At 37.1% G+C, this 14,448-nt stretch overlaps 1 protein-coding gene across 7 annotated transcripts in view; it reads left to right on the top strand.

The window, feature by feature from the left end:
- The first annotated feature begins 354 nt into the window (after positions 1–354).
- Positions 355–14,448, top strand: part of LOC139763921 (GTPase Era, mitochondrial) — a 37,583-nt gene continuing 23,489 nt past the window's right edge. Inside the window, exons 1-5 of one of the 7 annotated variants that reach the window (XM_071690367.1) lie at positions 544–699; positions 5,234–5,321; positions 5,731–5,867; positions 6,428–6,606; positions 10,331–10,455. In XM_071690367.1, the coding sequence (XP_071546468.1) occupies positions 5,771–5,867; positions 6,428–6,606; positions 10,331–10,455 (401 nt within the window). In that variant the 5' untranslated portion in view covers positions 544–699; positions 5,234–5,321; positions 5,731–5,770. The other 6 variants (XM_071690369.1, XM_071690366.1, XM_071690370.1 and 3 more) reach the window with 6 other exon arrangements.

Here is a 14,448-nt window from a genome sequence, read left to right as displayed (position 1 = left end):
TGAAATGCTTGATTACAGTACTGTATGGCCTTCAAGATTTATTTCACTGTAAGACTAATTTTCCAGCTTGAAAAATAGCCTCTATGCTGATGGTTTGAAGTATAACTACTTCCCGCAGAAGCATTGAAAAACTGCAGGTAATACATCAGAATATTTTTCAGGCCAAAATTTTTGTCTTAGAATCGTGGAATAAAACTTAATGAAAGGCTTGTATGCTTAAAATGTTCGTGTATTTCTTAATTCTTTCTCTGGGTGACAAATGGCTAATTATGATGAAACCAATGATCATGTATTTTGAACAAAATAATCTATATGCTTAATTATAGGAATAAATCGTGCCCAACAACTGCTTTGTATTGAGCGTGCGTTGTTAGTGATTAAGCAATGACGGGAGATGTAGTCACGGATAGAATAAAGAAACTCCTACAGAGTAAAATAAGTCAAGCAAGTAAATGAACTTGGTAAATTAGAAGGATGAGTTGGAGCTGTGAATGAGAGAATTTGAGGTGAGTGTGTGTGAGTCAGGAGGGTGAATGAATAACATGGGTCAGTAGGTGGCCGGGCAATAAGCGATCACAACATACATGATCCCCACCTCTTACCTACAGTGTTAGTCATCATGATATGTGTTGTCAGAGATTGGAGACAAATTTCAAGTAAACTACATTTTGAAAGAAACCAAGAGGCATAATCATTGTGGTAATTCGTCAATGTCTTTGCACAGTAAAATTCTAGATAGCGCCGCTTGTTGTTTTCGTTATGGACATGAACAAAGCCGGTGATAAGTGCAACCATTACCTTCATTACCCAACGAGATGGTGTATTGTAACTCTACGCTTAAAGTTAAATTCTTAGAAAGTGGACACAGCCTCCAAGCTGGGAAAATTTGCGGGAAAATTATGAAAAATAGATAATAGAAATGTCGTCTTGTAGTTATTTAGTCAAACAGTTTGGTAACATATATTGCTATGTAATATATTTGGTTTGTGCTATCATGGTTAGGGATCAGGTGAGTTAGTGGAGGGATGAAGTGAGAATGGCTAGGGATCAGGTGAAGTTGGTTAGGGTCCCCTAATTACTAATTACTTAAGTTTTCCTAGGTATGATATTGAATGCTGATCTGAACACCTCTATTTCCAGATTGCTGCTTAGGCATCTAATTAATGATCGTGACTTGAAAGTTATAAAATGCAGGCTGATCCTCCTTAAACGTTTCCAGGGTAGTATTTGAAGGCATTACTTGTGGGATTTGAACATTTTCTTCAGACAAACAGTTCTACATAACCTCAACCCTCAGTATGAAATTGTTTTGATATTCAGTGTGCACCCCTATGTAGCTTTGAAACATAGCCTGTAGTCATTCTAGCATTATTCCTTGTCAGTATTTAATAAGCTTTGTATCAAATATTACATTCATGATATACTTCAATCATGTTGCCCCTCTTACTTATGTAAGCAGTGGTTGGCAGATTTAACTACTTTATTTTTTTCAATAAATGAGTGCCTCATGGGAGCTGAGTAGTCTGTGTGCCATCTTATGAACATTTTTTATCCATAACTCTGCCCTTTAATTTGATGACAGACGTTATTACGAGATTTTGTCGCAAAACTAGTGCTTTATGCAGTAATAGAAGTATCTCGAGCAAACAAGTTTAACTTACAAATTATTTCCATTAACTTATTGATGTTAGTATGGCAACTTTGTCTTTAATTTTAGTTTCAGGATGCAGTTTAGATAGACTAAGTTTGATTGGTGAATACAGCCGTAATTCAAGAGCTTTCCATTTGAGTCCCAGAAATACAACCTCAAAACTGTAAAAGACTCAGTCATGTAATGGAATTCATCTCTACATCAACAGATTTTTGCTTCTCTTTATGTGTTTTTATGAATTTATATCATGATCTCATTTTTGATGATGTCTATATTTCCTGGTCTCTGGAAAATGAGTGTTTTTCAAGTAAAACAAAAAAATATTTGAATTTGGCCAAAAAAGAAGCATTAAAGAATAATAAAACAACTAAGAAACAAGTGATAGATGCCTCAACTTACCCAGGGAGAGAAAAAAGCATTTAGTGAGACTGTATTTCTTACATAGTGCTATGCACTAATTCTGGTGTTAACATGTACTTTTTCCTCTTCTTAATAGCACAAACCCCACCTCCTACTGATGCCTCACATATATGCCATTTTTCCTCCAGACATCATTGCTTCTGTAGATGTGTATATGTCATATATACTCTCTTATGGTTTGAGTTTTTAAGGCCACTGTTTTAGGCAAAAAATTTTCCACCTCCAATTTGGTCTCCCACTTCTCCTCGTTCCCTCCACCTCCGACACATATATCCTCTTGGTCAATCTTTCCTCTCATTCTCTCCATGTGCCCAAACCATTTCAAAACACCCTCTTCTGCTCTCTCAACCACGCTCTTTTTATTTCCACACATCTCTCTAACCCTTACATTACTTACTCAATCAAACCACCTCACATCACATATTGTCCTCAGACATCTCATTTCCAGCACATCCACCCTCCTGCGCACAACTCTATCCATAGCCCACGCCTCGCAACCATACAACTTTGTTGGAACCACTATTCCTTCAAACATACCCATTTTTGCTTTCGGAGATAATGTTCTCGACTTCCACACATTCTTCAAGGCTCCCAGGATTTTCGCCCCCTCCCCCACCCTATGATTCACTTCTGCTTCCATGGTTGCATCCGCTGCCAGACCCACTCCCAGATATCTAAAACGCTTTACTTCCTCCAGTTTTTCTCCATTCAAACTTACCTCCCAATTGACTTGACCCTCAACCCTACTGTACCTAATAACCTTGCTCTTATTCACATTTACTCTTAACTTTCTTCTTTCACACACTTTACCAAACTCAGTCACCAGCTTCTGCAGTTTCTCACATGAATCAGCCACCAGCACTGTATCATCAGCGAACAACAACTGACTCATTTCCCGAGCTCTCTCATCCCCAACAGACTTCATACTTGCCCCTCTTTCCAAAACTCTTGCATTCACCTCCCTAACAACCCCATCCATAAACAGTAGTTGTTGCTGAAACGATGTATTTCAGTGTAAAATAGGATGAAATACATAACAAAAACAAAAGATTTTACCTAACCTTATGATGATCAAGAGATGCTACTCTTTTTTTTTATAGATTTTGGTTGAAATACTGTTATATTACAATAGCATTCTATTCATACTGTGCTTGATATAATACATTCTCAGAAATGTAATAATTTTGCTGAAATGATGTACATATTACAGTGGAAAGTGGGATAAAATCATGAAAACGGTTGACTCGCTTTCTTTTGTTGTTCAAAAAATCTTAGCAAAATGTTACCGTAATTGCTATGAATGATTTTCAGTGAAAAAACTTGTATTGCAATAATATTTTATCCTAATTGACTTTAATAGATACTTGAATGGAAATATACAATATTTTTGCTGAAACTACCCACATTTGTGTAAAATCCCATAATAATTAATGTTAAACAATTTGCCTTTGGCGCTTGGTGGTTCAGGATCAATGACCCTCAGTTTATAGGACATAGAATTAAATGTGAATAAGAGCAAGGTTATTAGGTACAGTAGGGTTGAGGGTCAAGTCAATTGGGAGGTGAGTTTGAATGGAGAAAAACTGGAGGAAGTGAAGTGTTTTAGATATCTGGGAGTGGATCTGGCAGCGGATGGAAACATGGAAGTGGAAGTGGATCATAGGGTGGGGGAGGGGGCGAAAATTCTGGGAGCCTTGAAGAATGTGTGGAAGTCGAGAACATTATCTCGGAAAGCAAAAATGGGTATGTTTGAAGGAATAGTGGTTCCAACAATGTTGTATGGTTGCGAGGCGTGGACTATGGATAGAGTTGTGCGCAGGAGGATGGATGTGCTGGAAATGAGATGTTTGAGGACAATGTGTGGTGTGAGGTGGTTTGATCGAGTAAGTAACGTAAGGGTAAGAGAGATGTGTGGAAATAAAAAGAGCGTGGTTGAGAGAGCAGAAGAGGGTGTTTTGAAATGGTTTGGGCACATGGAGAGAATGAGTGAGGAAAGATTGACCAAGAGGATATATGTGTCGGAGGTGGAGGGAACGAGGAGAAGAGGGAGACCAAATTGGAGGTGGAAAGATGAAGTGAAAAAGATTTTGTGTGATCGGGGCCTGAACATGCAGGAGGGTGAAAGGAGGGCAAGGAATAGAGTGAATTGGAGCGATGTGGTATACCGGGGTTGACGTGCTGTCAGTGGATTGAATCAAGTCATGTGAAGCATCTGGGGTAAACCATGGAAAGCTGTGTAGGTATGTATATTTGCGTGTGTGGATGTATGTATATACATGTGTATGGGGGTGGGTTGGGCCATTTCTTTCGTCTGTTTCCTTGCGCTACCTCGCAAACGCGGGAGACAGCGGCAAAAAAAAAAAAAAAAAGAATGTTTTAGTGTGGATTTTTAAATGAGATTTATATGCCATAAAATATGATGCTTCATTATTGTAATTTGTTGTTTCATTACCCTCATACTTGGGATGACCTATACACAAGGCATATTATGAATTAATGATAATTGGTGATTTCATTATGACGTTTATTGTAGTTTTTGTTGTTTCTTTATTTGTTGTTGAGGGAGACACGTTTTTGTAGATTTCTTTATGGTAATATTTATGAGGTCTTTTGCTGTCTGGGTTCCCTAAATGCAATTGAAATGGATTTGTTTTTGGCAAAAGTCTAGTTTAGCTTTGCATTATGTTAGCTTTGGAAATTGAGTGATTTTGTTTTGCAGTACTTTTGGAGTGTTTATAGAATACAGTGACAGCTGCGGAGCATGATTTTGAGCATTGTATGTTATTAGATGATATAAGCTCCGGCAATAGCAATGCATAAGAGTAGATGTGGAGTTAAACAACCAATTTAACCTGCCAGCTGAAAGTAACTGAGTTTGTTCTTGAATGAGTGTATCGTTATGGCGTTTTTGACTTTGGCATGTAGCTTATCGCAGTTTCAATTGACTGTATTTGTAAAAATGTATTTTTTATTGGTTTTGGTTACCAGAATCCTCTTTACCTAGAAGAGTATATCCATGTTGATATAATATTTTCTAAGTATCATGAACCTTTGAAGGTTTGGATATTCAATTTTCTTGATTTTTTCCAGTAATGTTTCATAACATAGCATGTATTTTAGTCCTGGTATTAATCTTGTTACCCTTTTCTTGTTTCTTTCAAGTTTCCTTTATTGTTTTAAAAAGTTGGGAAACTAGAACTGAGCTACATAATAAAGAGATATGGAGAGTTATCCTGATATCTGACTTCATGTAAGGAAAGTATCTTGCAGTGAATCATGGCAATATTGTATTTGAATTTTCTTTTTTATAGATTTCATATTGTTACTGATGATAAGTCCTAAGTACTTCTCTTCTTTTTGGACCTTCAAAAGTTTGTTTTCAGATATCCTTTATTCATAATTTTTTCATCATAATTTCATTATCTTGCTTTTGGTATTATGTTACTGTGTTCACAGTAATTTTTTTGATAAAGTAAGTTTACTAGTTTACTGAATTATGATCTTTGCATGTTATATTTTTAACAGATTATTGTATGCAATACTTTATAACTTTAGTTCAGCGTGACATTTGAAAGTGTTTTCATAATGGAATGAAATTAATGAAATTTGACCCTTCAGAAATTTTTTTACTCACACAAATCTCTTGTTTTCCATGTCAGAAAGGGAATATTTCTTTCACCTTTGCACAACATTACCAAAATGATGATTATGAGATCTCTCTGGCGGGTAGCTGCTAATACTGGTCGGTGCACTTGTGCAGAATCAGCTGCACGTACTCTTGCCACAATACCAGAAGGTGAGACTGTGAACAAGAGTGAATTAATTTTTTTCATGTATGTATCTGATTTATGTCATATAGAAGAGTGTGTCCATAAAGTTTTTCAGCAACATTAAATTCAAATAACTTTTGATGAACACTTGGTAGAAAAAGCAGTAACAGTACATAAAAGCATTATTCAGACAGTTTCATATGAATAAATACATTTTGCTGTTTGATTTTCTAACCCTCGATAAACAGTTTGCAGTCTCTGCTGAGTAATATCATGAATTCCATTTGTGAGTCCTGCTCTTTGTTCCTCCAAACTGGGAGCTGTGCATTTTGATGGGCTCTTATTTAAGTCCACACATGCACTTTGTTAAAAAAATGCAACCCATGTGGAGCAAACCCATCCCCCTTCATGTAATATCCTCACTTAATCACGAAATACTATTTCCAGAAACATCTGGTAATTGTATTTACTGTCAAGAGTATCTGTTTGCAGGTTGCCTACAATTCCTTAAGAAATTGGAAGGCAAAACTGATCTTTTGAAGTCACTTGCAGTGTGAAACTAATGTATATCTCTGTATCTGTTTAGATGAGAAAGCATGGGAGACAGTGTACCAGCGTGAGATTCCCAGGACCCTGGAGGAAATGGGGACCATGCTTGGGAAGGAAGTAGACTCTCCATTGGATGCACGACTTTTGAAGGTGGCCGTTATTGGTTTGCCAAATTCTGGCAAGAGTACCCTTATCAATAAGCTTGTAGGCTGGAGAGTAAGTTGAAAAGTGATATGTGATATATTCCCTCTCTCTCTTTCTCTTAGGGTGTGTAACAGGATGTGACCAATTATGAAAAGATTAAACATGATGGAATAAACATGTATAAGGATTTGGGGAATACATTGTTGTGATGTGCCAAGATGGGAATTTTGTCACTGGCCTTCATGACATTTTTTTTTCTTTAATATACCTTGTTAATTGCTTTTCCCTTCTTAGTGAGGAAGCATCAAGAACAAACAAACAATGGGCTCATTTACACACCTCTAATCTCTAGCTTTAATGTATGATGTATTAAGATTAATTTTTAAATGTGTACATTTTTTTCCCTTAACAGTGTTTTATTCAAGCCTGAAGCAGTATTGAATATATATCATTATGTATGTAGCAAAAAGCTAGGATGGGTAGGCAAAAACTGTTTTCTGTTTCTAGTGAACATTACCTTTGTTCATCAGTGCTGTAACCCCTTTGTGACTAGATGTCTACATGAACTACATTTTCAGTGTAAATTACTTGAAAGGATGTCTCATTTATGCATGTGGAAGGTGATCCGTGCTGGTCAGCATATTTTCACTTCCTCAAGCATCGAGCAAGTCTTAGCTTCACTATACCGAGTTTCTTTTTTTCTAATCAAGAGTTCTTTTTTATGATTTGAAAGTTGAAAATATCACTGCTTATAAGATTTTCATGAGTAATTTTCTGTGGACATCTGTGCTGACTGAAGTCTTGGCTGCCGTTCCTTTTCATCTGGCTAGGTCTACAGGCAACACCTGAAAGCCAATTATGTCCTGCAGATTTGTTATTAGTACTGGCAACTTTGGCTGATTTGATATCTGGCTCTTTCATAAAATTGCTAAAATGTGGAACTCTTTGCATATTGGTGATTTTCCCGGCTGGCACAGTCCTATAAGAAACAGGCCTATTGTAACCTGAAGAAATGGAAATGGTTTTTCACATTTTTTCCCTTTCAGGTTGAACATTAATAAGGGCACCCACAACTATGATCAGTGGGGGTTTAGGTTGAGGAAAATGATTTCTCTTTTCACATTATTATTTTCAGTTGTGTTCCCTTTTTCTTCTTCCAGGGTTTGATTACGTGGCATCTTGATTTGTCGATTCAAACATTCAAGACTGTCATGACTGATGCATTAGCTCTCTTATTCCCTAGTTGATTAATTGAAAATGCTTTAAGTAATTAAGATACTTTCAAATGTCTGAAATACAGCAAAAATGGTGCCGAGTTAATATTGTATTATGTATTTTGTTGAATAATGGGGATTGATACTGTAATAGGAGGGAAACCTGATAATGGATTGAATGAATTATACTTGTGGAGTTTTATTTTCTCAATATACTGCCTAAGTTTATTTGTTTTTTAAGAAATTATAACTGTAATTATGTATTATACTAACTGATTTTATATCATAAATTCTTCCTTGTTTCCAATACAGAAGGATACAACATAGAGTATGCTAAAGATAGTTGATTTCTTTGTAGGGTATCAACCACTTTTACACAACCATATTAAGGATGGCTGTTCTTGGCCCATTAATTATCCTGCATTGAGCTATTCAGAACAAAGCAAACGGGGGACTGGCAGTACATGGTCGCCTGAACAGCACTTGGACAGTGGACCAACAAATTATATGAATAAGAGATGTTAGAGTGTGTTTTAACCTAACATAAAATAGATCAAGATATGCTATTTGTAAATGAATGGGGTCTTATGTACACTATATGGTTATACTAAGGTTCTCATAATCTGGCCTATTTTGGTGTATGGATTGTTAACATGGTATCATGTTCTTTTGGGGAAAGGTTGGGGCCTTTGTTGCCCTCAAAATGGTCTTTAAGGCCAAAATGCTGTTACTTTAAACCATATAGTACCTTTAACCAAAGTCTGGGTCTCATATGCTATGGTTCAGCGGTGAACAAGTAACAAACAAATGCGAAAAGAAACATAGATCTTTCTAAGATCCTCCCTGGGCCCTTCTGGGCTTCCTCAATTTGTATTCCCCCCCCCCCCCCCCCCCCCCATTCTTCCCAGTTTCTCTTCAGGTCTTCCCAAAATCTTACCTAGGTCTTTACCAAGTCCCCACAAGGTCCTCCAACATATTTTTAGCAGTTTCTACTTAGGTCTTCATCAAGTTCTCAAGTTCTATCCAGGTCTTTCCGTGGTCCTTCATAAGACTTCATTAGATTCTCCTTAGGTCTTCCCCATTTTCTCCCTAGGTCACACTTAAGTCCTCAAACATATTTTCTGCACTTCATCCCCAGGTCATCCCCAGGTTCTGCTTGTCTTTCCTAGGTCATCAGTTAGTCTTCTGTAAGCATGTTTTAAATGCTACATTGTACTGAATTATTTTATGGTATTACCAACCTATGCTTCACCCAAAAGTACATAAGGGCTTTTAAAAAGTAGCCTTTGGTGGCCCCAAATTAGCCTTAAAACCATGGCCATATACCTCATGTTACTTTCTCCCAAGTTGTATCTTTACCTATTGTTTTGAGATGTATTGATTGTCCTTTTTGCCAAAAATTGCTATGTTGGTCTCTTAGTCCTTAGTATGCATCAAAATTGCCTCTCAGGTTGCAACCACATAGGCCATGTTACTTCCTGCACAAAGTTGTTTCTGTTCCCAAGATTTGGTTATCCTGTTTGCCAAAAATTGCTGTACTGGTCACTTTGGCATCAATTAATAGCCTTAGAATGGCCTCTGAGGCTGCTAGACAGCTGATGTTACTTCTTGAGCAGATTTGTATTTGTTTTCACCAAACTGAGACGTGTTAGTTATCGTATGTGACCACAATTGCTATGTTGGTCACCGGCCACGGTTTGCAGCCTCAAAATTGCCTCTGAATCCACAGCCACATAGCCCATTATGCTTCCCATACAAAGCTGTAGCAGTACCCACCAATTTGAGAGCAGTTGATCAGCCTGTTTGCCACAGTTTGCTATGTTGGTCAATTTGACATCATTTTGCAGCCTCAAAAAAGACTGTGAGACCATGGCCTTACATCCTGTGTTAATTCCGTACAAATTTGTATTTGTACCCACATGTTTGAGCTCAGTTGTTTGTCCTGTTTACCAAAAATTTCTATATTGGTCATTTTGGTTTCACTTTGCAGCCTTGAAATGAGTTTACAGCCACATAGTCCATGTCATTTCCTGCACGAACTTGTATCTCTACCCCAAGTTTGGGGTGTGTAGCTTTAGAAATGTGGCCAATCATAAGGAATAGAGAATGAGAGAGAGAGAGAGGCAATTTATGTTTATTTTATGATGAAACACTAAACCTCTTCCCATCATGTACCCATATATTTTCTTGAGGAGAGGATTGAGTGATGTGGTGCAAATGATGATAATTTTGGCTTGTAAATCTTTTTTACTGATCTTTTCATCATTTACAAGATATTATTCAAGAAACTGTATTATGAATGATCATTCCTTTTATTACTTAGAGCAGTATGTGGGTGATTTAGCAAGTTTACTTTGCAGTAGGAAGTTAGTTGTATCCAGAATTCTTCCCTCCCCCTACTTTTTTTCTCTCTCTCTTTTAGCTTATGTTGCTTTCAGCCAGTCCCAACTTTTAATTGCACGTTAGTGTACAAGATGCACACTACTGATAGAGCCACAGTATCTGTTAGATCTTAGGACATTTAATTGAGGTGTTCCTTGAGTTTAGAGTTTATGTAAATCTCATTAAATTATCTTTGGCAGGTGTGCAGTGTGTCATCAAAGGTCCACACAACAGAGGTCTGTGCTCAAGCCATCCACAATATTGGTTCAACTCAGCTGGTTTTTCTTGACACCCCTGGATTAGTCACTCAGGAGGAAGTTACAAAGTAATTAGCATTATCAGTTGCACATACTTTGAAAAGTAAATAAAATACATTTGGAACCGGGGAAAATTGACAAAGATTGGTGTGACATTATTCAACAAAATTTAGCATTAGCACTAACCATTTAGAATATAGAAAATTTGGGATAGTAAAGTGGCAAGGTGAGGAGTGTTTGTATAAGATTCATTCATTGCTAGCAGAGTCGGCATACAGGAGTGAAGAAGCATGACTGGAGTTGGATATACTATAAAAAGGAATTATTAACAGGAAATTTAATGTGAAGTGAAGGATGAGAAGTGTAGTTCATGAATGTAATTACATGCAGTGAAGGTAGGTGATGAATAGAATATTATTAAGGAAGTTAGAAAACAGTAGATGAATGGAAATGGAAGAGCACTGTACATTGCCTTGCAGATGGTAAGAGAGGAAGATGACAGAATAAGGGATGAAAGAATGCATGATTTAAAAAGTAATATATAAATTGGCAGAGGAGAATTTGATAGAATTCAGTGGAGGAAAATTTGAACAATTAAGTAATGGAAAGATGGGTAATGCTGCTTTTACAGAAAATGAAATTGGTATTGAAGGGAAAGCTAAAACAACTAGGAGTTAATGAAGAGCTGGAATTTGGAGATCTAAAGAAAAAAATATCAATTTAAGTAATGAGTGATTATAGTTTTCTCTGTGAGTTACAGATAGGTAGCTGATGATGAGTGTTCACTGTGTGCATGAAAACAAATACTTAGATAATGCTGTTTTTTATGGTCACCAAGAAAAAAGCTAAAATTAATAAACTTGAAAGAATTCAGAAACATTTCACAAGTAGAATTGGATGAATGGAGCACATGGACTATCATGAAAGGTTGAGATAACATTAAATGTATGGCACAGAAGGAAGAGGAAGGTTCATTATGATGGTGCATGGCAATATATTAAAGGATTTAGAGAAAGTTAGTTAGGTCTGAAAACTTTGTAGTGTGAAGGAAGTAGGTGACTATGTTAGTGACCCTGGCAGGGACTTAAGAAACAAAATAGAAAGATTATTCAGTGTACCACCTGGAGAAATATGAAACATGCAAGAAACAGCTGCAGAAACTTTCAAAAGAAAACCTGGGGTATGGTTGAACTCATTTCAATATGAACCATGGATTGATGATTATGTAATGAGCATGGCAACTGAGAGAAACAGTATTATTCATTGAGGACGAAACATTGTGAGTGGTAAATGATAGCCTTGCCATTGGCAAAATTTCTTCTGTAGCACAAATAGGTAGGTACTGTCCTCTACTCTCTTTTATGGTAGAGCTCAATCCATGAGAAACCTTTGATTGACAACCATATAAACTGGATGATAGCATAGAAAGACAGTGCATTTCATCAAGCAGGACTTGTTGAGCACTGCACATGCCCTACCTTTTTGGGCAATATCACCTCATAGGTAGGTACTCTCTCATATAATGGTGGAAGACAGTGAAAGGAGATACTTGGTCATCTTTAGATACAGTGAAGAAAGTGAAAAATTGTATAGAAAGAGAGTTGACCATAATAGATGATTTGACTTTTCATTATGCTTACAGAATTAAGTAATAGGGAAAAGTGGCAAAACTCTTAAGATGTTACAAATGTGGTAACAGACTATAAAAAGTAATGATAAAGAGAATGAACAATGTTAAGAAGCTAAAGATAGTCAAGCACAAAGACTGCAAACCAAGCATCCATGCAAAAATTCTCAAAAAGTAAAGGCAATCTATGTGAACTATCCATAGAAATATAGAAAACTAGCACTTAGTGTATGCTGAATGTGTAATAAGTGGTGTAAGCAAGGAAGTGGCACCAGAAACATGTGGATTTGGGATGCATGATTGCCAGATTATTGAAATATATGGTGAAAAAGTAGATGTAAATGGTTTAGTGATTTATGCAGTTCAAATAAAAGAGCTGGCTTAAAATCAACATGGCAAGCTTTTTATATCTTAGGTAAGGCTAAGCCTGAAATATGCTTCTCAAGCTTTGTCACCACGCTTAAAGAACCACAAATAGATGGTCCATAGGAGGGCAACAACTATGGTACAAGAAGTAACAGCTAAGCTACAAGGAAAGACATGAGGCTTTATATTTACCCACCTTGGAAGGGATAAGATTGAGGGGGTGACCTGATCAAAATCTTGTTTTTAGAAGTGATCATTGAAGTGGACAGTGGATACTTCTTTGAGAGATTTAGGGATAGAACAACCAGGGGACATAACATGAAATTAAGTAAGAGACTTGTAAATAAGGATGTAAAGAAATACTTTTCATAGTATGAGTAGTGAATGAATGGAACAATCAACTGAGGACATTGTAAATGCAAACAGCATACAAAAATTTAAGAGGTTGTATGACAGAAGAGAACGTTCAAGAGATGCAGCCCCTTGAGTGTAAGACTTCCTCCATGATTAGTACATATAAGTGATGATAAAAAAGTGAAGAAACAGAAGAGATAGGTGATAGTGAAAGTGAGCATGAAAAGATATGAGAAGATGAGGATGGCAGTGAGGAGATGAAAGTAGAGCTCAGTAGGAATGCAGATAAAACAAAAGACAAAAGTGTAAGATCAAATAACAGGTAAAAGAGGTATATGAAAGCAAAAAAGAGGAAAGTGGAAAAGTTGAGAAAACATCTGGGATAAACCATGGAAAGGTCTGGATGTGTATAGCGAGCTCTGGTTTTGGTGCAGTACACATGACAACTAAAGACTGACTGTGAATAAATGTGGCCATTTTGTCAGTTTACCTGGCACTGCCCTGCTGAAGCAGTAGGTAGCAATGCTGTTGTCTGTGAGGCAGGGTAGTGCTAGGAATGAATGAAGGCTAGCAAGTATGAATGGTATATGTGTATATTTTGATATGTATATGTGCGTGTATGGATGTTTATGTAATGATATGTGTATGTGAGTGGATGGGTCATTCTTTGTCATTTTCCTGGCGCTACCTTGTTGAAGTAGGAAATGGCAGTCAAGTATGATAAATGAAATGAAATAAAATTAAATATAATTTTATTATTATAATTGATCGCCGTCTCCTGCATCAGCAAGGTAGTGCCAGGAAACAGATGAAGAATGGCCCATCCACTCACATACACATATATATACATAAATGTCTATATACGCACATATACATACAGATACATATCATACATATGAGAGAAATGGCAGGTAGTAAAAGCTTTGCGGAAGATGAAAGCCGGCAAGGCAGCGGGTTTGGATGGTATTGCAGTGGAATTTATTAAAAAAGGGGGTGACTGTATTATTGACTGGTTGGTAAGGTTATTCAATGTATGTATGACTCATGGTGAGGTGCCTGAGGATTGGCGGAATGCGTGCATAGTGCCATTGTACAAAGGCAAAGGGGATAAGAGTGAGTGCTCAAATTACGGAGGTATAAGTTTGTTGAGTATTCCTGGTAAATTATATGGGAGGGTATTGATTGAGAGGGTGAAGGCATGTACAGAGATTCAGATTGGGGAAGAGCAGTGTGGTTTCAGAAGTGGTAGAGGATGTGTGGATCAGGTGTTTGCTTTGAAGAATGTATGTGAGAAATACTTAGAAAAGCAAATGGATTTGTATGTAGCATTTATGGATCTGGAGAAGGCATATGATAGAGATGCTCTGTGGAAGGTATTAAGAGTATAGGGTGTGGGAGGCAAGTTTTTAGAAGCAGTGAAAAGTTTTTATCGAGGATGTAAGGCATGTGTACGTGTAGGAAGAGAGGAAAGTGATTGATTCTCAGTGAATGTAGGTTTGCGGCAGGGGTGTGTGATGTCTCCATGGTTGTTTAATTTGTTTATGGATGGGGTTGTTAGGGAGGTGAATGCAAGAGTTTTGGAAAGAGGGGTAAGTATGCAGTCTGTTGTGGATGAGAGAGCTTGGGAAGTGAGTCAGTTGTTGTTCACTGATGATACAGCGCTGGTGGCTGATTCATGTGAGAAACTGCAGAAGCTGGTGACTGAGTTTGGTAA

Source organism: Panulirus ornatus, chromosome 48 (assembly GCF_036320965.1).
Source record: "Panulirus ornatus isolate Po-2019 chromosome 48, ASM3632096v1, whole genome shotgun sequence".
In the NCBI taxonomy this organism is placed as follows: domain Eukaryota; kingdom Metazoa; phylum Arthropoda; class Malacostraca; order Decapoda; family Palinuridae; genus Panulirus; species Panulirus ornatus.
Note: the sequence above shows the minus strand (reverse complement) of the source record. Positions and strands in the feature narration are given on the sequence as shown.